Below are 26,049 nucleotides of genomic sequence, written 5' to 3' on the forward strand. Positions count from 1 at the left end.
TAATTGTGACGTGTGTAGTCGTCATGAAGGATACAAGAGCACGTTTTTGTGACGTCTGTAGTCGTCGTGAGTACGGAAAGAGTTAATAAGTTATCAATAAGATCTCCATCTCAATTTAACAAATAACGTTGTGAGTAATCCATATTCTAGTTATTATCATCAAGACTTGGTTTATAAGGAAATCTTGATTAGTATGCTTCTAACAATGTAGAGGGAAATGTTGTGTTGTTGATTTTGTTGTGGCTTGATTAATAATCACACAATTTCTATAATCCCAACTATAGCCATACAGGAATGGTGTTATTAAATGTGTTGATCAGAGTCGTATCTGCCTCATTCATTGGTCATTGACCAATGTCTGAAACTCTAGCCTGAAAGGATCATCATTTTACAACACATTACGAGACAAAAGAACACTTACAACTACCTAGCTGGTATCACACAGTACCCATGGCTAACAAGAATATAAATAGGACATAGATATACCACCACCCTTGCCTGCTTACGTAACTATGAAAACTAATCATATTCAATTAACCTTTTACTCTAGAACATTTTATAATCAGCTATTATTAATTAACTATTAATTAGTGGATATGCACAAAGCAGCTGACACAAATATTTTTGCTCTTAAAATAATCCAAATACCAGTGATCTTTCAAAGGTGTTTACCAAATAGAACATTATAACAAAATCAAAATTTTGGATCAAATGTATCGATCTTCTATTTGAAACCTATCACATCTACCTGACAATTCCTTTATTTAGAAGACTAAGTTTAAATGTGTTGATCAGAGTGGTAATCTGCCTCATCTAATGGTCATTTCTGACCAGTGTCTGAAACTCTAGCCTGAAAGGATCATCATATCCAACACTTTCATTATCACATGAATTGTGAAATAATTTGACAACTTCCATTGACAGTACAGATGAATATTTTCCACCCAAATTACTAAATTCCTATAATATCAAAAGCGAAAACCTGTGATTCAACCCGGATACCAATTCAAACAAAACACCTGCATAGGTACCTATGTATGTCACCATTGCACACGGCTGTAATTGATTACATTATAAGTCATATCTGCCATTTCCTTTCTTATCCTTAAAGAGTTTCTGTACCGCTAAGTGTAACCCCAGTGATTCTAATGATTATTTGTCTTCAGAAAAAAAAAAGAAAAAAAAAATCCTTTATTATCCAGGATTCTTACCTCAAGCATACCGCCTTTATCCCTGACAATTAAGTAAAGTCTGTATAGATCCAAGGGCTGCTTGCTGATGGAGGGCATAGAGGTGATAGGCTGTGACCGCTCCTCAAGGAACACAAATAGCCGATCTAGGAAATACTTCCGCTCTGGCTCACTGCCCATTTCATACAGCTTCGCTACATCGCCACCACCCTTCTATAAAGAAAAAGAATAATGATAGTCACATGCACTGGGGAATATATTGATAATAGCATGCTTTAAATACTACACCAACAACTGTAGGACTGTCTTACCAGGCTTGGCCAAGTGCTGTTTGGGAGGGAGGAAAAAAGAGAATAAAATACAAACAAAATTTTAAAATAAAACATTCATCATACAAAAAAATACATCACCAATATATGGAACGTACTCGTGACAGGTTTACAACAATAATTCATCATATACTTTGCTCTTCTCAATTAATTGTCCAATCCAGATGTTTAATGATTGAAGATATAGAAAAGCATGAACACAAAAACTGAGAAATTGTAAGGACAAGAATCAAGATTCATCAGAGTATTTGTCTTCATTTTACTACTTTAAGAATTGAGAAAAGAAGCAAGATAAATCAAAATGTCCTCTTACATTTGAAACTCAATTACTCTTTATCTGCAAAATGCTTGGCAAAATTGGACAAATGACAAAACATGAAAATTTCCAGAGAAGAGAAAAAAGTGTGAAAATACATAAAACATGATGATGCAGGGAAAGTTCATAACCACTGATTGACGCAAAACACAAAGTGTGACATTGAGGCTTACGAACTGAACCACTCTTTACGGTGCAAAGTGAAAATGTCAAAATGAGATTGAAATTACAGGAAACAAAAACATAAATGCTCTGTGCAACTTGGATTTTATCTTATCAGAAGGACAAAAATTTGTCATAAATTGCAACTGTAAATGCAAAATTCTATCTACAAAATCAATATGAAAATTAAATCTAACTTGCAAGTGAAGGGTGACCCCAAGGTGGTCTTATTGTCAAAATAGAGACAAATCAACCTCCAATCAGAGTGTAAAACTAATGAAATATTGACAATGAAATAAAGGTGCACATCAGTAATTGTTATGCAAATGAATTAGTATTAATTGGCTGCAGTAGGTGATTGGTTATATAATTTTACTTTCATTACACAGCAGTTTCATCACTATAATATTTAGCAGGTGCCCTCTTCATTAATGATGTCCATGCTATGAAAAAAACTACATATGCAGCTTTCCTCTTAGTGGGTGATATGTTTTTCTTCCCTAAGGACATGACCTCAGCACTTGAACTGAACATGTTTTCTTTCAGTCTGAGCATACTTTAATGGAAACTTTTTAAAATCTTCCTCTAGTGGCATACTTATTTTTATTGTGAATAATTTCAGTTAGTAGTGTAATAGATAATTTTAACAGCTAATAATTAACATTTTAGTAAGTGTATATCAAAACAGAGCATCCTTTTTGTCTGCTGTAACATTTGTGTCTAATTTGTGATAAATCATCTTGACAGAATTGAACATTAGTTATATGATCAATTTTCTTAACACAAACTGGATGGCTTGTTCTGATGTTGCACAAGATTTTAGAAAGCCAAAGATAAACAATTCAGAAAATACATCATTTCAACAGGAAAAAGAAATTTAATACCAAATGAACAAAAACTAAAACATATCTATAAATAACAATCAACTTTAAAACTTTGAAATACAAGAGCTGTGCCAAAATCAAGGCCTTCGAGCATATTACCTGTATTTGATCCTGTGAGTGCCAAGTCAGTAAAAATGCAAATAATGAAATTATAAATGACATGATCAAACCATTAGTCCAAGTGAGCAAAGCACGAATGGTAGTAAATACTTAACACCAGTAAGTCCCATATATCAGCATGGTCTTTTGACTGTTATCTCCCAAATACAGTCTACTCTTCAAGTTTTGCATTATTTTTTGTTATTCTCTTAAAACTGCTACATTAGCTAGCAAAGATGATCATTTATAAGTAATAGTTATCATACTTTAAAAGAGTTCCTGTAAAAGGGAGATAACAAATGTCTGACAGTAGTACAAGCCTAGTGTGCAAGTCACATCCAGGAACCAGATTTTGTGACATACTGGCATTGTCCAGTACAATGTGCAGGGCAGACAAGACCAGTACCAGTTATGAATAATAAAAAATCACGACTTCACCACTATAAAGAAAATATATATATATATAAATATAAAATATGTAAATAATACAAATGCCATGACAACCACATCCCACAGCGGGCGGACGGTATGATGCAGGAGGGTACCACACCCATGACGAGCGAGCAGGCTATCGAGCGAGCGACGGGGGAGGTGTAGGACTTACTGTCATGGTGACCCAAGAGGGAACCACCGCCGGGCCAGACGTGGTGCTAGCCGGACTGGCAATATTGTCAAAGTCGTCGTGACAAGATGAGATACTGGCTCCGCCAGGCGATGGTGCCACCGAACTGGCGGGGGTGGGTGGATGCGACAATACACCCTCCTACAATGAAGGCAAACCTACGGCTCATTACCAGTCCTTAGGTCACTAAGTGAGTATAGCAGTGTAGCTCTATACGTATAAATCGAGTTAAAAATCAGCAATCGCTCACTCGTAAGGGCAAGTTACTGTATTGTACACAGCTACATTACACTTGCCCTATAGCAGCGAGTGTTAATTTTTTTCTCGGTTTAGATTGGAGAGCTGAGCGTCTTTGCTGCAAAAAATTGCAGTCATATGATTTGTTGTTGGGTATGTCCACCTGTTCCTAAGAAAAGTATAACTTATCACGTATAGCATCAATTCAGATATCACTCAAAATGCAAATTTCTCCCTTTAGTGCATCATTCAATTGTGTTCATATCCCACCAAGCTTAAAAGTAGAAGCCTGAAAACACATGCTGACAGAAGGCTAGAACTAAACATACCCTACTACAGAATTTCTCAGAAAAATGTTCATAATTCTCATTTCTTTACCTGCAGGTTTTTTTGTTTTTTTATTCATTATTCTTAATCGATTCTTGTTTCAATTCTCAAGACTTTCTTCGCATCTGTTCAGAATATTTACTGGCAAGCTAGTATTTCAGCACTCATACTTTCATGAAATATGTTGCAGATAGAGACAGACAGAAAAACAACCAAAATCAAAACCAAACAAGAACACTCCTATATGAATAAAATTACTGATTATGTCCATGGCATTGTATCAGTTGAGTATTCACAAGTGCTTGTGATTACCTCCCTTTAACTACTGTCTTTTCGTACAAGATTCAATGTGCAATGAACATGAATGAACTTTTCCAGTTAATTCCTGAAAATAAGATCACAGCTTATACTTTTTCCACATAAATATTGCACACAAAACAAATAATGGATGTAGTTAACATCTAGCATGAGTTGTTCAAATTTTTGTTAGACAACAAGTCTGTTCTGTTTCTATTGAAAAATTGTACAATCATAAAAAATTTAATGGAGAACTATGTCTACACATATTTCAAACAAATACCAACCCAAACTTGTCATCTAACAAAACTAGGAACAACACTCATTACATTATATTTGATTTTTCACAGAAGACGTATCACAAACATCAACAGAAATTATAGTGATTAATAGCACAACTACACTAAAGTGTTTGTTGACGAGCGTGAATCGTACCTTTTTCTTTTTCTCTGTAGATGGAGGGGGAGGGGCAGGCGCCTCTTCTATCGTGGGAATTGGCGGAATTGGTAAACAGTTGGGTTGTGGGGGTATGGGAATGTGATCTTGATGGCTGTCGTTGCTGTTCCCGGCCTCAGAGATACTCGTCACGGGGCTTGTGATGCTCTGAGTTACTATTGTTTTTATATCTGGTAACAAAGAACATATGTGAAATTGGAGCCCAAAACATGTTATTTTTTACAGATATCAATTATCTATATATGTGTTGATCAGAGTGGTATAAACCTCATCCAATGGCCATTGCTGACCAATGTCTGAAACTCTAGCCTGAAAGGATCATCATTTTCAACACAATATTTTCACTTCAATTTGTTCCATTTCTCATCAGTAAGTTCAACATCCCTGACCAAACAATCATTTCTCGAAGTACTTACCGGAATTTGTTGTTGTTGCTGTAGTGGTGATGGGCATTTCTTGTTTGGATGAGAAGGGTGAGGACACTTGTTCCATTGGCATACCCACTGGTACACTGTCTGATGGCATTGAATTTAGTCGCTGATCCTTTCCATCCATTGACTGATTCTCTAGATGTGACTTGGTCACACCAGAAGAGTTGCTATCTACATCAGAGCTTTGATTGGGCGTATTACACACGGATGCCACCCCCTGGGGGTCACTACTGCCCTTCTTTTTAGTGTCATGTTGACTATTTTGTGTCGAATCAGGAGCACTAGAATGAACTTCACTTTCAGTAATTGGAACACTTGTATTGGATAATGTTGAGCTAGATGAATTGGAGTCATGCTGTTGCATATTTGGTGTCCTAGATGGAGGGATATTTGATGAAGGCATATTTGAATCCATGGAAGAGGCTAATGATGATGATATAACTGAATTATCCGACGGCATGCTACCAGATGAACTGTTCTGTTGAACCGACGTTGCTGGCAACATGGAACCATTATTATTGCCGCCTATACTATTTGGTAAAGAACTATTAGGAACACTACTAGATATTGGTACAGACATGCTATTATTATCATTGGGCATTGTAGATGGTGAAGTACATGGTAAATGGCCACCCATAGAACTAGAATTAGGCACTGGCGAATGTGAGTTGGGCATCTGATTCATATTAGAGTTTGGTATGTTGGAGTTGAAGTTGTGCCCATATCCTACATGGTTCATTTGATTCATTTGGCCCATTTGCTGTGGTGGCGTATACATTCTTTGCGGATTTGTCATGGTGGGCCGTACTGCCACCGGTTGCGGTCCTTTCGCAGAATTTGCTGCTGCTATTAATGCAGCTTGAGCAGCCGCCTGCGCACCTTTAACTGCAGGGACAGTTGCTCCTACTGGTTGTCCTGGACTACTTGCCGACATGTTTTGTCCTTGTTGGCTCATGGATCCTGCCATGCCACTGTTTTGAGACATCCCTGAATGACTTCCAGGTCCTAAACCCAGTCCAGGACTTGGACCTCCACTACTTGGACCATTTGGTCCAGGGCTGGGACCGGGACCAGGACCAGCATTAGGACCAATTGGACCAGGGCTTGGGCCTCCTGGGCCTCCTGGACCTCCTGGGCCTCCTGGGCCTCCTGGACCTCCTGGACCTCCTGGGCCTCCTCCCGGACCTCCAGGCCCAGAACCAGGTCCAGCACCAGCACCTGGCCCTGGTCCTGGTCCAGAGTTCTGTCCAGGACCTGGACCAGGCCCTGGACCAGGACCCGGGCCAGGACCTGGGCCAGAACCTGGGCCAGAACCTGGACCCATATGGTTTCCATAGTTATTACCATACTGATTGTTCACATTCATCATACTATTCTGTCCACTACTGTACATTGGATAGTTTCTGTTGCCCATGGGCATATTGTTATACATGTGAGCATTTCCATGACTTGGACCGTTATACATATTCTGTTGAGGGTAGTTCTGCATCACAGCGTTTCCCTGCATATTGCCACCTTGCCTACCAGGGTACATTCCTGAAAATAATCGAAACAGTTATTATGATTTGCCACTTTTAAATTTCAAAATGTTTTCTTGGCATTTTTATTTCTGAAACAACTTTAGTTGTCATGAAATAATCATGCAAAGAAATGCTTGAAATTGGTATTAACACTTAAAATGTTCTTAAATCTCTACATATGGACACATGCATCATTTTATCATCTTTGTCCAGAATAATAACAAACAGAACATAATAAATAGGATGGACTTAAAGATACAAACATGCAGACTAACTAAAACCCAGGAAAAGAGGATATATGTCTCAACAGGTTATTTTTTCTGTATAACACATATTTTATGACAGCCTTTATTTCATTATTCCAAGTGGTAAAGGGATTATTTATTGGCAAAATACCCTACAAAGGATGTCCAATACAACTATTGATAGATTAACTATTATAATGGACAGGAATCCTTTGATGAGTCCCTCACCTGGCTGAGAGAAATGAGAGTTATACTGAGGATAGTGTCCACCCACGGAGTTACCTCCCATGCCACTCCCAGGCATCTTACCACCACTTCCTGGTCCGAAGTTCATCTGGTTTGGACCCATCGGTGGTGGCATCATCTGCTGGTTGTAACCTACAAGGCATGACAAATATAGGTTCAGTCTTCATACTATAGTTTTAAGAAATAACTCTAAAAGACTTATGAAATTTTAGGTCAAAATATCTGACAGTATCAGATAACACTGAATAGATAAAAATATATCTATATACCACAAAAAATGATAAGAATATATCAACCTTATTTAACAGAAGAATATGTGAAGTATTACTTTCTAAGAGACAGAACATGTGGCAATTTGACAAAAAACATGAATCATTTTTATATATACATCTAACACAATTTTTCAACTGTACCAGCAACGTCCCTTGCTGAAGAAAAATATTCTCCATGTTGTTTTCTTGGATAATGAAGATAATTATTTTATAAAATTTTATTTATAGATTTACCTTGAGTAGCCATCGGTGACTGTGTCATGCGTGCGTTCTGTCCATCAGAAGAGGGGCGAGTTGGCATAGGACTCCCTGCCTGGGTACTACCTGTAATGACAAAAGTATGTAAAGTTTGAGGAAACTTCCTAAGACACTTAAATCCTGACCCTAAATAATTGATGTATCTATCCCTGGTAGAAGGTTGATACAAGTAGGAAAAAGATCACAGATATATGATGAAGAGTGTTTCTATACTATTGACAATATATATTTACAAATTAAATAAAAAAGAAATGACTTGGGAAGGCTTGAAACAGGTTCCAAACTTGTTTGGTGTATCTATATCAGAACAAGCATGTGGATGTCACATGTGTAATCTGTGGTCTCAATAATTATATACCATTCCATGACCAGTACTACATTATTGTTTATCAATTATTCATGTCCACAACTGTCAACTGAGGAACAATAGCAGGCAGCTGACCTTTATATCAACAGGATTTTAATCACAACACATTAACAACTCTGTCACCTTACAAATCAGTGTCAACTCCAGTTACAATAAATTTCATCACAAAGAAATTCAAACACATCAAAATCAAATAAGTTTTGATTCCCTTATGAAAAACGGTGCAAAAATGGCATGTCAATCATGGAGAAATAATGCTGAAGACACAGAGATGCTGAAACATGGGATTATCAAGTTCACACTGTGATGTAGCAATTACATAATCCCAATGGTAGTTTGTACACTGCTTGCACCTAAAACCATGGCACAAGTGTGAAAGCTAGGTCAACTTAACCATGCATTACCATTGATATGTATTGTCTACAACACACATCCAATTCATACCTTTACACAGACACGTTTTGTTTATGACTATCCAAACTTCACTCCACAAAGTAAACATCCAATAAATTTACCAAATTATGAACTATATATAAGCTATTTTTAATCTGTATTACACATAATGTTTACATGATTTTATTAGTGTTACTATGGTGAAGTTAACCAGCTGTAAGTTACACAGATAGATGCATGCTCTTTAATCTTTTGATGCCAACAATCTAGCATGTGTAGGTAAACACTGGGCTAACCTGTAGCCTTTATCCCCGTGACTTCAATATCCCAGCCTGGGGCTCTCCCAAGTACAATCAGGGCCTCCTTACACTGTACAACTCAATCATCATCCTACATTATCATATAGGCCACATTTTAGATGTACCTAATGAATGAATTTCCCATAAGCCTTGTGGGATAAAAACAAAAGTGCATCACCAGGAGAAGGGAGGCACAGCATGCAGCACAGGGTATGTTTATTTTAAAGTTAGAGCATCCTTCATTTAGCATACCTGCGGGAGAAACATTCTGCCAGATCCACAGGAAAGTGCACAGTTAACATTGATTAGCTGGATGTCTTGATGGAGATGTTTGAAAGGTGCATTTTTTTGTCACCTCTTTAACGAGCAGATTACTTCCCGCATAGCTGCACTAAAGGTTTTTTTTTTCCACTTGTCATTACTACTCTAAAGTGATCCTAAAGTTTCGAAGTAGGCTGCTGTTATTTAAATGTAACTGACAAATAACTTACACAGGTTCTAAATGTTTTTAACTATACATAAGAGGTTGGGTTTTTTATATCAGAGAAATGTATAAACAATTATATGATATACACCTTCCTGATGAAATTTGAACTGTTTTAGTAAAAGGCGAAAATAGTCCTAACCTGGTCAAGAAAAATAATATGGCCAGTAAAAGTATTCATCAAATGAATATATACATCAAGAATTTAATATTCCAATTATTCAACTTTCAGAAAGCAATAATGTTAAGGAGCTAATGTAATGTGTTGATAAATGTGCTTTTTTGAAATATCAAATTTTCTAGAATCTTTTTACCTTTGAACCTCACATTAAACAACCTCTACATCTGTCGAACTGGCTTAAATTTGGGGGCGTCAAAAGATTAATAGAAAGCTCAAATAAATTTGTAAATGGACAGAAGCAATGAACATGACAATGTCAAAATGTCAACATTGCAGATAGTATTCCCTACTTTTGTTTCTAAAAATATTTTACAAGTGTGTTTAACATCATAATAAACAGATCCTATTTATTAATCTCATTATACCTTCCAACCAATTCACTGGTATCATATTAGGTTATAATCTACACTTGCCAATTTAGGAATATTCCTTAAATTTGACAGCTTTTACTCTTCCTTTTTTGTTATAGTAAAAAGGTTTGATCATCTTTTTTCTTTTTTTCTCCCATTCCTTAATCAATGTATTTAAAACAAAGGAATTATATATGATTCACTAAGCAATCAACAAAACATTCAGATTTCAGATGTCTGCCACAGGAACAAACATGATATTCCAATTTCTTTTTATTCTTATCATTCCTTTTTCCTCATGACTACCAATGCAATGGACCAGCACATATAAGATATATTATCTATACCTTTGTCTCAGAAATGTTATCAGGAAGTTAAGTATTTCAAATCGTCTACTTAAGTCCCTTTTGGCTGCATAATAACAGCCCGTTCCATTCTCAACATAGCTTACAAATAAATCACAATTACTGTTGAAAACATTTAACAACACACAATATATATTTTATGGTCTTGCAATTTCACATTATTTCAAATCCTCAACAAGTCCATATAAATCTCAAAATATAATTTGCAGTGCTCCCTTCGGCAAAGAATGATAACCATTATACTACACTGTACACGTAACCAGGAAATCAATGGCATTTATATGGTGAGGTAAATGGAATTCTTATGAATGAGCTGTGTATGTATATTTATGTCAACTGGAAGGCTGAAACAAATTAAACCTTCCCTGAGGGGATTAGCAGCTATTTGCATCAGTTAAACACTATATTCCTTCCAAGAACAATCAATTGTAGAAAGAGCCCTCAATGGATATAATTGATCTGCGGTATATCAATCTGATACCTCCCGTCATTACTTTTTTCGCTAGGCACTTCACACATAAAGCACTTGCAGCTAGACAGACTTTTAATTACCAACAACAGGAATGCTAATAGAAGATAGTGCACTTGTGCCAATAACATTTTCTGAAACAGACATTGACACTAACCCACTGACTAGCATTGACATAAGTGTATGTTTTGTACACAGCACACTTGACTGGGTTTGAATGGGCAAATTAAGTGCTAGCCAGCTTGTTAGGATAAGTGTGACCTCAGATGGCTCACTGCTGGGGGTCATAAATCAGCTGTAAACAGGTGTACTTGGCCTACAGACAGGCATGACCTCTGACCTGTCTGATGTTGTCTAGAGTGATTATTATCTATTATTAGCACCAGGGAAATACCAGTGCTGACTGACAAGAGGCAGGGACCACCTGTTGGTAAGTGTGTCTGGCATAACAATGACTGCAGACATCCAACTTTGGGGAATCCCCTGCTGATGTGTTTATAGACCTGCACAATTAATACAGGTAGCTTTCACTCCATGGGATCAATACTGCCAGAATGGAGTACACCTCGCATCCTCATCAATCAAAGATTCAAAGAAATGCCAAAAACCAATTTATATGTTTGATTTGATTCTGGATAAAAATGGAAAAAGCACCTGTTAAGTACCGAGTGGAGACAAATCACAGCATACAAGCACCCATGGAGTGATAATTACACACTCTACACCAAAACATTTGATCTGTATGTAAACAAAGCCTTGGTGCCGTTTCACCTGATTAAGCTATATTAATAACACAACAAATGTAGATATGAAAACTATACAGACACAGGTAGATATACACCTGAGTTAAAGACAAGTGTACCCAACGAACTTCTTAATACTTTGCACAGGTCGAGGTCACTTTTCATGATCATTGACTGGAAAAAATTGGCTATTGTTAGCGTTTCAATAGGGCAGCTCTTCAAAGATATCAAGAGTAATATCTGCCACATTAGGGAGATACAATGACACATTTGCCAATGGGAAGCATTAACAGGGTGATAAGATACAGCTATAATGGCTGAATTGGTGAAGACATGCTATTTATTTTTACCCATCTATCTCCATCTACAATCAAATATATACTTGAGTGTATCAGACTGACAATTGAGTATCATGTATGATCAGATACAGAGGAATTCCTGCTTTACACAGCAGCTCGAGCAGTCTATGCTGCCTTATCATTACAGAGTTTAACTCTTGGGATTTCCCCGTTTATCACATCACATGCTTTTATAGTGTATGTTCCATTTATATTCATTTAAAGGGATTTTTTGTCATGTTTTCAAAACATAATCAATTTCATCAATAAAAGATAATATCTAGAAATGTAAGCAAGGGAAAAGAAAAAAATAAACCATTAACGAACTATGAACAATCCATTCATAAGTTAACAAATTTACACAAATTATAAATAATTCATACCCATTGTCTTTTTAACAGAAAACTATTTAATGCAGAGCAAGGAATTATGACAACAGAGCTTTTTACTGTTTTTATCAATATTACAGGCAAAAGAAATAATCATGGTTTTTTTATTATTATTATTTTAAAGTCTTTTCTCTTTCAGCAAATTGTTTATAGCAAATACATTTAATACTGTTAAGTATTTATGACTAATTATAACTAAAATGGGATAATTACTCAGCTGTAATAAACTGTTCATAAAATATTCATGCCACAGGGAACATAAACAGCTGTGGCAGAATTCTCCAGTAAATGGTTCTGGAGTAATCAAGTCAAATCAATTTTGATATCATTCTCTCAATGGAAAGAGAAAAATCTCTTCAACTTTCTGGAATACTGATTAACTTACAATTAAATGTTATTTTTGTTAACAAAATGGCACCCACCTGATGACCTATGGGACCAAACTTTTGATGAATATTGTAATGACAGATATTTCTGATGATCACAAACATGAAGTAAAATTTGTTACAATATCAATTTTGGATAAATTTTTTCATATTTTATTTTAGAGAATTTTTGAAATTTTCAGCGAGACTTAAACAAACATGAGTTTCTTCTGCTTGCAAAAAAGTGAAAATAAACAATTTAGTCTTATCCTGTTATCAAGTTATCCCAAGATTGTCTCCTTTCAATTTTTAAGTGTTGTATTTACCTGACAGGGAGGCAGGTGTATTTGACCTTGAACCAGTAGAGCCAGCAGGTGAGGGAGCAGGTCGAAGTGCTGCCACTGCAGGATGGACTCCTGTAGGGGTTGGTGTATTTCTGGAAGGGTCACATCCTAAATCGTCACCACTCCGAGAATCCTGCAAAATATAAAAATATGCATACTCTAATTGCTGCAAGATATTTATCATGAATATTGATGATAGGTATGGAATCATTGAACTTATTTGTAATTCCAATTATATGAAGGAACACATAATTTTTAATACATTCCTAATGTCCATCTGTAAACAATTAATGATCTGAAGTGAAACATCCAAAGATAGACATAAATTGATTAGCTGCAAATAAATCTGCGGAAAAAAAAAAACATGCACTGCATCAATGGACTTTCAATCAGCGTTTAAGTCTGTCTAGAGCCACATCAACCATCATCGTTCAAAGAAAAGGGAGATAACTCATGTAATGCTTCAACATTCAATACCCAGAGTACCATGTAACTTTTACAGAAATAAGACAAATTTCTGCTTGGTAGTCAACAGGACTGGTTAAAACATATATGCTAATGTTGCTTCTGTATCAGGTAGACAAACGATATTCTGAAGGTTACATCCCCAAATATTACAGGTAGACAAACAATATCCTGAAGGTTACATCCCCAAATATTACAGGTAGACATCCCCAAATATTACAGGTAGACAAACGATATCCTGAAGGTTACATCCCCAAATATTACAGGTAGACAAACGATATCCTGAAGGTTACAACCCCAAATATTACAGGTAGACACCCCCAAATATTACAGGTAGACAAACGATATCCTGAAGGTTACATCCCCAAATATTACAGGTAGACAAGCAATATCCTGAAGGTTACATCCCCAAATATTACAGGTAGACAAACAATATCCTGAAGGTTACATCCCCAAATATTACAGGTAGACATCCCCAAATATTACAGGTAGACAAACGATATCCTGAAGGTTACATCCCCAAATATTACAGGTAGACAAACAATATCCTGAAGGTTACATCCCCAAATATTACAGGTAGACAAACAATATCCTGAAGGTAACATCCCCAAATATTACAGGTAGACATCCCCAAATATTACAGGTAGACAAACGATATCCTGAAGGTAACATCCCCAAATATTACAGGTAGACAAACAATATCCTGAAGGTAACATCCCCAAATATTACAGGTAGACAAACGATATCCTGAAGGTAACATCCCCAAATATTACAGAAAACATCAATTCAAAACATATAGCAGCAAATCCTTTATTTTTGAGGTTTGTTTTTTTTTTTTAATTTATGTACAAAATTTCTGCATTCTTGGCTGTATTTGGAAAAGAAAATGATAATCTAATAATTCATCAATCAAATTTGTTTTAGTATAAACATTGACTAATACAATGGGACTAGTTATTATGTCTCAAATCTGTTATGCTTTTATCAATGTAGATATTTCAGTGAACCACAACCACATAATCAGAATCAAGTTTATCCCAAATATCATTTACAGAGGCAGTAAATTAATTTTTGACTACAATACTAATAGAAATGAGTTAATCATCTTTTCACAGGAAAATCCTTACTACATTTTAATACCACATATTAAACTTTAAAGGAAAATCCTTACTACATTTAAATACCACATTTTAAACTTTCTTCACATTTTTTACTTTTTTTTCTCTTTTCTTTTGTTCTTTAGAATAGATACCTTAAAAGCTGAAAATACCCATGTTATGTCGTAAAAAAATTACTTTCAGATGAAATACACCAAGACTATACTAGATTTCTGTGAATTGACAGAATCACTGTCAAATCTAATATAAATGATCCCTCTGAAGACTTTCCAACACTGTCTCCAGTATTGTCAATAAAACCTATCATATTTCCCATCGCCAACTCAAATCTGGATATCTGTAAAGATATTAAATACTTTTTTTCCCAGTTTCCCATGAAGCTGACAGGTTTATCGAGTGTTTTTGCACTACAGAATCCTCGGCGAACAAGCTGAATAATTTAAACACAAAGCTTGCCAGAGATCAATAAAAGTATTGATCTTCAGTACAGGTTTTTTTTCACATCATAACTCTTCTAAATAACTTTCTTCTTTTCCTCAAAAGTTTCATAAATATATTAAGTAATTAACTAAATGCAATTAGGCTTTTCCCTCAACTACGCAAAATGAAGAAATTAATTGTGATTCACTGGAGAATCGAAAATCAATTCATCACCACAGAATAATAAATTGTGAAACAGAGTATAGACCGCCACTCTTATCAGCCCTACAATGCCTGCAAGCCTTTATTCAAACCATTCAACTCAAGTTTTTTACCTGTTAGTCGCAAGTGCGCTCAGGTATGACTGAAAGGTAATTGCCAGTCGAGCCAACACGAGAACTTTTTAAGATCTAGTGTGGGACATATAAAATCCCTGTATTTTCACCGGATCAAAAGGAGGCCCTATCAATATGCCAGTATAACAGGTGCCCTTCTTCGTCTTATTTCTATGCGACACTGAGATGGCCTATGTAAAATAAAGCGCTTTTTCAGGTTTTCAGTATGTAGTTATTACCTTCAAGTCCCAGCTTTAATCAGATTTTGTCTTTCTTGTGCCCTAATGTTAATGACCAAATTCTACAGGCAACAATATTGTGTCGTGCATATTTAAAATTACCCCTTTCTATACATAAACAGCTAGTCAAAGGAACCCCACAAAAACTTGGCAGAAGTTGTCCATGCGCATGGCAATCACAGGTAAACGATACCTACAGGCCTGTCGTGTGCAGACTGGTTATACAATATAGGCATTATAAGACTCCCTATTCATTCATATGCAAACTTTGATAGCACACCAATTCCTTACTCTTCCTCCCTCCACAGGAATGTTGGGTTCTTAAAATTCTATTAAGTACAAAAAGCTTTTCATTCTTTTAAACAAAATTTTACATTAACTAATTTTGATAATTAATACAATTCTTGATTTCTTTTTTTTTTCCCTCCGCCGCTCTTTTATTTAATTTTTCTCTCTTTCCTTAAAATTGTATGGAATTAATTTTCTGAAATATTAAATGAATAACTTCCTTTGTGTTGTCAGATAGATTTATCAATATTCTTTTTTTATTTTTGCTTTATTAATTTACAGATCTCTACTCAATTAAGAACAATAAATTTTTCACTGTTAAATATCAGGTTTTAAAATCCTAATTCTGCAGACAGGTATGAATTAAAGGGTGGAAGTAGTCTTAATGAGACTAGGGATCAATTATCGGCTTGCCAGTGTAAGGGCCTCAATAGTGCCCAGACAACAGCTGGAAAGACCTGGACAGCTGTACCAGACATTGGATGAGAAGGTCCAGTCTGGGTCGACAAAGGGCCATTCACTATGAACCCTTGGTAGCCTCTGCAACACCAACTGTTAGATAAAGTTTTCCATGAAGTAAAAGAAATAATCTCAACATATTGCTTAAAATGATTAATTCTTACTAATAATTCATGTAGGATAAACATTTTTGTTTCAGTGGACATTTTTTAACAGTTCTCTAAAAATAAAAGTTAAATCATAATGCTTTAATTATAATTGTTTTGACTCTGGCCTAAGTTAATGTGATTTAAAATCCATGAAATTAACAATATGATGGACTAATGGCCTTAATAATTGTGCAATTACAAGTTACAAGATTTGACAGATATTTCATATAACTCAGTAAATTAAACATGACTTTGTACCCTTGGGATTATATGTATGTACTAACATATTTATCAAACTTGTTTTATTCCCTGTCATTACTGGGGATTTAATTTACTTCACACATGTGCCCTGATTTTTCACCGGTATATCACTAACCTCTATCAAGATGAAATGCAATTCATTAACTATTTTAGAATATATTTCCACTTATTTACAACTCCCATGTAATCTAGATGACAATGTAAAGAAAGTTGTTACTCCACTACTTTATCATCCTACGGAACTGGTATACTAAGGAAACAAAATCTATGTAGAGATTCCTGGATAAATACATTGAATAGAAACTACAAGCACAATTTGCTATTCTTCCTTACATAAATTTGACTTCTGTATCAGCAACTGATACATCAGTGTATTAATTATCTTCCCTCAGGGCTGGCTTGTCTTCATTCTTTTGTTATACGCTAGATCAAAGACAGGTAAGAAAGTGTACAGGTAAGTCTTGCTAGTCCAGATACAGGTGCATTGTAATGAATACACAGGTGTACAGGTAATATTTTCCTATCATAAATCAAAATGTTGTATACAAGAAGACACAAGTTGAATGCAAACACAGCTTTTCAATTTATTAACTTCTAAGTGACCATTTATATGAGACACCCACAAACTGTTTCCTTTCTTCATTTCACCATACAGATATTTATTTTTCAATCCAATTTTGTATCAAATATATATTATTTTTTAATTGTGACTAAGCCATTATTGCTTCAATTGATTAGCAATTTTATTCTATTTTTCTGTCACTATTAAGCAACCCTTTTTTAAATTTATCACTTCAGAGCATTCAAAAATCGTATCAGAATTATCATTACAGATGAGTTTTTCTAACCAAACCATATTGTGATTTATCATTTTTGTTATCACTTAATGTCATTTAGAGATTATTATTAACCTTTTTTCTCTGTTTTCGTACATAAATTCTTTATTTGATTATTATTAATAATAATTATAAATAGCATGTCAACATTTGTCCATCAGTGTGCCCTCCTGAGTATATATCCCACAAGCTTTTGTACTTTACAATATTTTTTTTTCTTTTTAAAGTTTTCCTTCAGACTCGATGAATATGCTCAGAAACCAGGATAATGAAAGTAATATTTATGGACAATCAGACAGAAGGATGGACCAAAATTGAACCATCATACCGCATTTCTAAAGAAATCATATTCAGTCTTTGCCATTTCAAAATAATGTACAACAATGTCACAAATACATATCAGCATGAATACTCAATGAAAATAATGAAGAATATTTATTTACAGTACTGTAAATGTGCATGAACATTATTCAAATTCATCAGTTTTTCAATAAAAAAAATACTTTTTGTTTTTAAAACAGTGCTTTGTTGAATTAAACCATGACACCATCCAAAACATTAAAACAAGATATGAGCAAACATCTAAAAAAGAAAATAACCAAACTTTTTTGAACAATTTATACACCATCACTACAAAAACTTAAGGATCACTCAGTAACAGCTCTTCTCCAAGGAATAGGCTGAAGTTTTGTTAATTCATTTAGCATCCGTTTGCCAATAAATGGTCTAATTAAAGGATAATTACTGGCAAAGTTCTTAATTACAAAGGTTAGAAAAATGCTCTTGTCAACAGGCTGTCAGTTTAATAATGATTTATACATCACATAAAGAAACTCAACAGCCACAAATTAAACATCAAACTTATTTTTCTCAAAAGAAAAAAACTCTAAATTTAAAGGAAATATCATTTACCTGAAACCTTGCCATGGTATGACTACCATAGAACAATACTAAAATTAAATTGATTTTATAAATATAACATACCCATGCTTCATTTGTTTTTGTACTGATGTGAGTAAGTAATTCAAACCAGTCACCACTCTGTGGGCCCCTGCTCTTCAAACTTCTCTGTCTGTGTGTGTGTGTGTAGCTGTATCTACAGTCTTTTCTATATACCAATGCACCTCTTCACATGGTGAGTAAGACTGCTAGGCACATAATGGAATCCAAAAATATCTCCCAACACCGCTTGGGTCAACACTGTATAGAATCTACCAAGTCACATGTTATATTCACCCATATAAAATCCACAGTCCTCTCCTCTATATACACCGCTCACAACTCCCAGTCAGTTCAAAATGCTGCCCCACTCACACAGAATATTTACCTGTCGCAGTAATCATTGAAAGGATATAATTGTCAGTTGTGTGACTAAAAGTTATACCTGGTTTCTGATGCTGGGTTCCCCTACACATGGACTGGTCCAATATTCACAGTCAAGCCAAGCAGAACAGGCAGGCAGTAAGGGACAATACAGCTACAGCCATTTATCAACCTATGTCAATTATGGGCTAGGCCCTATAGGGCCAACTGCCTGGTGTGTCAGCTTACTTCATATCGTTATAGTCTGTTCCAGAAAACTTAATTGCTTGCTTGATCCCTGAGTATTATCCTCTATTGTAACATGATATCAGCAAAATCATTACGGATAGAAATATGATGAAAGCTTTAAACCATTGTGAAAATTATATAATTTAAATTTTGTGATATTTAAAGAGAGAAAATCTTTCATTTTCCCAATTTTATCCTTTTTCTGTAGGAAACTAATACACCGATCTGATATAGACAGAAAGGCTACCAAGCATAACAAAGACATTTTTACAAGAAAAATTTAAAAGTAACTATGCAACACATATTTTTTTATAATTCAATGCTGAAATAATCAAAATTATTATTCTATTGGGGTTACAAAGGGAGAAAATTTGCCAGTTATTTATGATGTGTGAAAACCCAGAGAGATCTAAAACCTAGACAAACAACAGTGAGGGAAAGGGAGAAAATCAATAACAGCTCTATACCAGTTGGTAATACCAAAGCCTGGGCTCCACTACTCTGCCAAGCTATAGCATATTTCATGTAGCTGGCTGGGGCCTAGTCATGCTGCCAGGTTATTTGTGGAGGTTGCCTGTGCTGTGTAGGTTTTAGCTGTTGTGTGCCAAGCAGAGGGCTTGGTGTAGTTTATCAGCCAGCAAGGCCTGCCTGCCTGTGAGTGTGTTGGCTGTATGGATTGTGTATGTTGGTGGGTTCTGTAGTGTGTGTGCTGTGTGGTGTTATATTGCTGGCTCTAGCTAGGGCTCTTCTCTGTCTCTGTACAAGGCCCTACAGTGGTTCAATATAACACTGCCACAAAACACAAGCCCAGAAAATATCCCAACAAGTTTTATATGCAGTGGCAGTCACAAAAGAAGAGTTCATTTAAATTTAATCCTTTCTAACGGGGAGAAAGATATTAAGTCTTCTGTGGGGATTCGGCAATATATATTTATTTTTTTTATCCTGAGAGAAATCTAGAGATCTTTACATTTTATTACAAAAACGTCAATTAATTATTTTCAGCATTCAATTTTAAAAACAATCTACTCAGCTTCAATAGCCACACTAAGTATCGATTAAAATGGTAATAAAACACAAAAGTGATTAACCTATTTCAGAAATTTATATTGATGCCTTTTAGCTGATTAAATAAAACTCTGGACACTGTAGGGGAGATAGCCAGGTGTTATTGTAATGGAGGAGAAGAATCATGTTGTACATGTATTTACTCATCTGATACAGTTCCTTTCTTTTCTCTTTTAACTTATTCAGGTAAGAATTAATCTACAAAAGTACGTAAATCACTTATGTGTATCCAATAAATGATGCAACATAAAATTGTTAATTCTACTGCTTCTTTTAAAACACAAGTGATCAAAAACTACATAAACTATCCTGTAGTTATATAGTTATTCTCTTTCACAAACCAGACATCTACACTTGGTTAATGCAATTTCACCATACAGATCAACATTGAAAGTAAAACAGCATATAATATTTTTCATTAAGCAATTAAAAACATAAAATATAACCCATTGAATTTGTTTTTAGAAAGTTTTGCAAGAAAACAATGCACAATTACGCATATGGCATGGTATAAAGGAAACCATTACTAACAACCACATATGATGAAGCCATGACACTCCTGAAATTACTATGTAATAAAGGCAAAACAAAACCTTTTTCATTTTTTTTTTAAATATCTGAAATTGAAATGGTGTTTTCCAAATTGCTAACTTGATCAACAACACAAGTTGCAGTTACAGAATCTTTCAGACACCTCAAGGTTATCAAAACCATACTTCAAAATGACACCTTTTTATATAGGGTTTTCAATAAGTGGAACAGCAAAAAACAAGCAAAAAAACGAAGTTTAATTTTCAGTTTTAAGTTTCATTGTATTCACTATCTTGATATTCCGGTTTATGCATTTTTTTTCCTTTTTCAATTTGGAGCACAAATAATCACATTTGAAATTTTGCATGTTATTCGCCAAGCATTTCATTGAAGGAATACCAACATTTATAGAATTATCGCATAGGAATCCCACCATCATTTTTCCTAATTCATTTAAAAGAATAAATGTTAATTACAAATATCATTAAAACAAGATTATTTTACACCAAACCTTTAAACTGTTTTAAGTATGGCCAATAACAAGGCTCTGGTAAAAAAAATGTCAACAGTAATCATGGTTATTGATAAGGGAAAGTACAATATCATTTGTTTTTAGCCATAAAATGCAGAGACAGGATGTTATCCACCACAGTGGAAGGCAGGACAAGGGCTGCATTACTAGTTAGCTTTGTGGTATGGTATCTGGGTAAAACCTCCATCCAACAGATTTCTTCATGATTGATAATTCTAATGATGTGGTTTCCTTAAACTAATTTATTTTCAAATGCACATCTTTTTTCTAGTCAATTTCTGCTTTTTGCATGGTCTCTAAATTAAAACCTTTCCAGTTCACAAGCTTTCTTGCATTGTGGTTATTTTTAACCAACTAATTAGAGACCGTGGCAATTGACATTGAATGGGTCGGGCCAAGTTTATTTAATTTTCATTCATTATCTACACCTAGAATAATACAGCCTTATGCTCTCTGGGCAAACTGAAGAAGTCCTAAATATTGTGGTCATAATCTCTCCACTTACAACAAATGGACAAACTACTACTATAATAAGGACAGGTTTTAATGGTTTTCACAGGATTACTACTGAAAAATTGAAAACAACATTTGCTCAAGTAAAACCTCTATTGTTTTGAAGACTTTCAATTTTCTGCTGTACCTATTTCTTTTCCAAATAATTCTACACTTGATGCAGCAGCTGAATCCAGCTTAATTCAGTACCCTTGAGGAGGACCAGAGTGTGCCACACCAGGGGACCCTATACTACATTATTATACCGAATAGAAAAAGCCTTGTTAGCACCTGGCGGTAAAGTTATTAGCCAACAAGTGGCAGGTGTATACATTAATTTTACATTGTTACACACAGGTGTGAATGGAGCACAATATGCTAGAGATACCAACAATGAACTCTGACCTTTCCATATCAAAGTCATCTAGAGTAACACGTTCATATTGTTATCCTAAAAGATAATTTTCTTCAGCACACTCTTTAGGAATCATTTAGAACAGATCTAACTGTAGAAATGCAAAGGTTACCAAGTCCATTAGGTTTACGTAAGAAATTTGAGACTTTTAAATCGTTTACTTTCACATTATAGTAATTAACCAGCAAAATATATATCTTAATACCCTTATCAGGAATAACACAAGTATTCTAATTTAGTAATTAATTCACTTTTAAAATATGATTGATATTGACAATCTGGAGATATACGGTAAATATCTCTTCTTTTGTAACTCAAAAACTTGTTGAAAAAGAGGGACCTTTAACAGAGATTTTCATTACTACATTCATTATATTAAAGATGTCAATATTTGTTTACCATTTAGTACAACATATCAATCTGTGTTGTTTGAGAACTTTAAACGTTATTAAACAGTTTCATACGGAACTATTTCTTGCTAATCAGGTACATATCTTTTATTCGTACATTTAGTGGGACAAACAGTTTTGGATTTTCAAAATATCCATTATTACATAAAACATTCACAGTACTTCAAGAATCATGAAAAACAGCATTTCTTCTTCGTTCCAGAACAAGAACAAAACATCAGCCGAGATATTATATGGGGTCGACTGCCCAGGGTAACTCAATTTAGTTATTCGACAATGGAACTTTGTGTGTATTTGCCCAAACAGACCATCGCAAACTATCGATAGAAAAAGAAATATTTGTTAAGGAATAAACACAATTGGCAAGGGAAATAGATTACGTCTGTTTACATTAGATAATTCACAACAAAAACCTTCAGATCAACAAGGAAAATCATCCTTTACTCGAACCTTGATATGAATCTCAAACTTAAGACCAACACGTTACAATATTGGGGGAACCCATGTGATCTGGCAGGTGACCCCAAACTTTCACACATCTGATTGCGGGAATCGAACCCTAGACACAAAGGTGAAATGGCAGTGTTTCACCACTGGGCCACCCGACCACCCATTTACACAATAATCTGTGAGGACCTGTTATGTACACCCGACCACCCATTTACACAATAATCTGTGAGGACCTGTTATGTATCCCATGATACCATGCCTATCAATTTATCTTTGTGTCCCTCCTTTCTTCACAACACCAAACAAAATTGAGAACTAACAATGCCATTGTAATAACACCTTTGAAACATAATGCATATATATACAACATTATCTGTAACCAATGTCGACCTTCAGCAGTCAGGCTAAAGCTAAGTAACTGTCAGAGGCTACATCAAATTGATTTATGCCTGCCATCTCGGAAATTCCCTTAGAGAAAAACCCAATAACACTTAGTTAACATTTTAGGCCATCTAATACACACAATTTCCTGCTTTTCTTCAATGCTATTAATAGTACATGGCCAGTCTTGTCTAGAAATCATTGACAATATTTCTTCATGCAAATATATGAAAACCAATTTGTTATCAGTTCAAAATTATGGAAGTCATACTCCTCGGGAAAAATGTACAGAACCATTAAGATTTTTCACTCAATATCTTCATTACATAAAATAAACCATAAATATTTAAAAGCAGCTTTTTTACTTCATTAATATTTGGCTAAGGGAGACTTAATTATCTAACTTATACCTTTTCCACATACCCTTCCTTTTAGGACAACATAATCTAGTGGTATCTAATAATAAATCGGAAACACCATGTAATCAACATTTCAAACTATGGATTTTGTTTTTTAAGAGAAGATTAATATGTGTATTCTGTCATGATTACTTCCCTAATGTTATTCAGACTTGAAACCATGTCACAATTAAAATATTTATGCTTTCCTAGTTGGTGGAGTATTTTAGATACCCTGGTTGCACTAACAGCTAAAAATGGCCGAGATTATAATAAATCTTATACATTTTTTTTTAATCTTTTCTGATGCAGTACACACATTTACCAGCAAATGATGATCATAGTCCAACAAAGATATTCTTAAAAAAAAATTCAATAAAGTAATTAAATCATAACTATCTTTATTTAGCCACGGGACTGATACCTTGAATGAATCATACAGGAAACATTTCACATGTTACTATGGATACCTTTGAATTACAATTTGTCATATTTCTGTTATGCCAATCACATGCCATGTTATGCAGTTGTCATTTGATGTCTAAATGTGGAGTAAGTTAGAGACTTGTTTTAATGGAAATTGTGGATTTGAATACAATGTATTTGTATTTAAAATATGTATTCTATTAAAACAATCTTCTCCGTCAATTAAAAAATTTAAAATAAATGCTGATGAACGTCAAAAGCAATCCTTTTCACAGAATGCTTAATTTATCTTCATTTGTTTTGGTACAAATAAATTGAGATGGCTTTCTAAAGTTGCTCTACATGATTATGTAAAGTTTAGGTCAAATTGAGTTAAAATTATTCTTCAAATGACTAATTCTCTTGAGGATCTAATTGATATATGATCATATCTGTTAATTTAAATATCTTAAAATATATTCATGATATACAACAGTTGTCTTTCAAATTTTTCTGATCCAATTTTGTTTAAATTATGGTCTACTGAATCCCAGTCAGTATTTAGCATCAAGATGATCCAGTAACCTTTCTGACATGTTACATGTATTGTTAACAATTATCATCAATTTAAACACCCTTGCTGAAAGATAACTCCTATTTTTTTTTTCATTATGAAAATAGCGAAATAAGATGCTCAAAGAGTAATAACACCCGACTTTTTATACTGCTGTGTTTCTTTTCATGGTTATGTCACTAAGTGCTGGATAAATTATGTAATATTAAAATCACCTTGATAGTTGATTTCAAATGCTTATAAATCAATAAGAAAATTGGTTTTATAATCAGTTAATATTTAACTTGTCAATTGCAATGTAGCCACTGTAATTACCTGTGAGGTAGGTTGTAATACAGGTGAACATTATTTTATTTAAAACATACATACATGTATATCTATGCAAGTTATCTCAATGCTGATTTGACAAAAATAAGACTATTTTAGATGCAAGAAATTATTTTTAGGGTGACTCAGGTAAAAGGTAAACACAGAAAATATAATAAAAAATATATAAAAACTAATATTAACTAGACTTTTCTTTAATTAAAAAACAGTCAAGTGCCCCAAAACATGTTTGATACTATCCAAAACAAAAACAGATGGGTCTTCCTCCTTTTCCTCATTGATTATCACTCATAGACAGACAGCCACACATGTAAGAAACATGACAGATGTTAACACAAGAATTCAAGGATGAAAGTCGTTGGTGATGGAAATGTGATGGAAATACTTGCTCATTCATGTTTATTTGTAACATCTCTTAACCTTAACTTAACCCCTGTGTTAAATTGATATTCAAATACTGCCTATATGATCCAAATGTACAAATAACTACTGTTTATAATACTATGGTAAATGTAATAAATTGAGTTCATGAGTTGCAAAAAACGTTTCTTCTTAAGAGTCGTCAAATGCAACCTTTCACCCTTAAATTTGAATGATTTATGGGAAATTTCATAAAGTTTGGCTTTGCAAAGGCCTTAATTAATCGATTCCTGAATTCATTTTTGGTAACAACAACCATGACCTTTGACCATAGGAGCTTTTGAAATTTCCATTGCACATCATATGAAAGTTTTTATTAACACACGGAATTTTGGAATTTCAGTCTTTTGTAAGGGTGATGTATAATTCTTACATTATATTCCCAGTTCCATTTCTACCAACAGTAACCTGACCTAGACTTCAGGATCTTTTACACTCCTGTTGCTCATCTGCACATTGTAAATTGTAGTTTATCACCATGTGAATGATCAGAAGTTTTGGCCATTTGGACTCCAAGATGACCTCCAGAAATTAAAAAGCTGACGGA

General features: G+C 34.5%; 1 protein-coding gene across 1 annotated transcript in view; it reads right to left on the reverse strand.

Moving 5' to 3' along the window:
* Nucleotides 1–26,049, reverse strand: part of LOC117328440 (AT-rich interactive domain-containing protein 1B-like) — a 56,594-nt gene that overhangs the window by 18,289 nt on the left and 12,256 nt on the right. The window contains 8 exon segments of the mRNA XM_033885970.1: nt 1,212–1,403; nt 3,585–3,743; nt 4,899–5,089; nt 5,336–6,886; nt 7,344–7,493; nt 7,868–7,957; nt 12,961–13,111; nt 18,533–18,676. Coding sequence (XP_033741861.1) covers nt 1,212–1,403; nt 3,585–3,743; nt 4,899–5,089; nt 5,336–6,886; nt 7,344–7,493; nt 7,868–7,957; nt 12,961–13,111; nt 18,533–18,676 — 2,628 coding nt within the window.

Source organism: Pecten maximus, chromosome 5, assembly GCF_902652985.1.
Source record: "Pecten maximus chromosome 5, xPecMax1.1, whole genome shotgun sequence".
In the NCBI taxonomy this organism is placed as follows: Eukaryota; Metazoa; Mollusca; class Bivalvia; order Pectinida; family Pectinidae; genus Pecten; species Pecten maximus.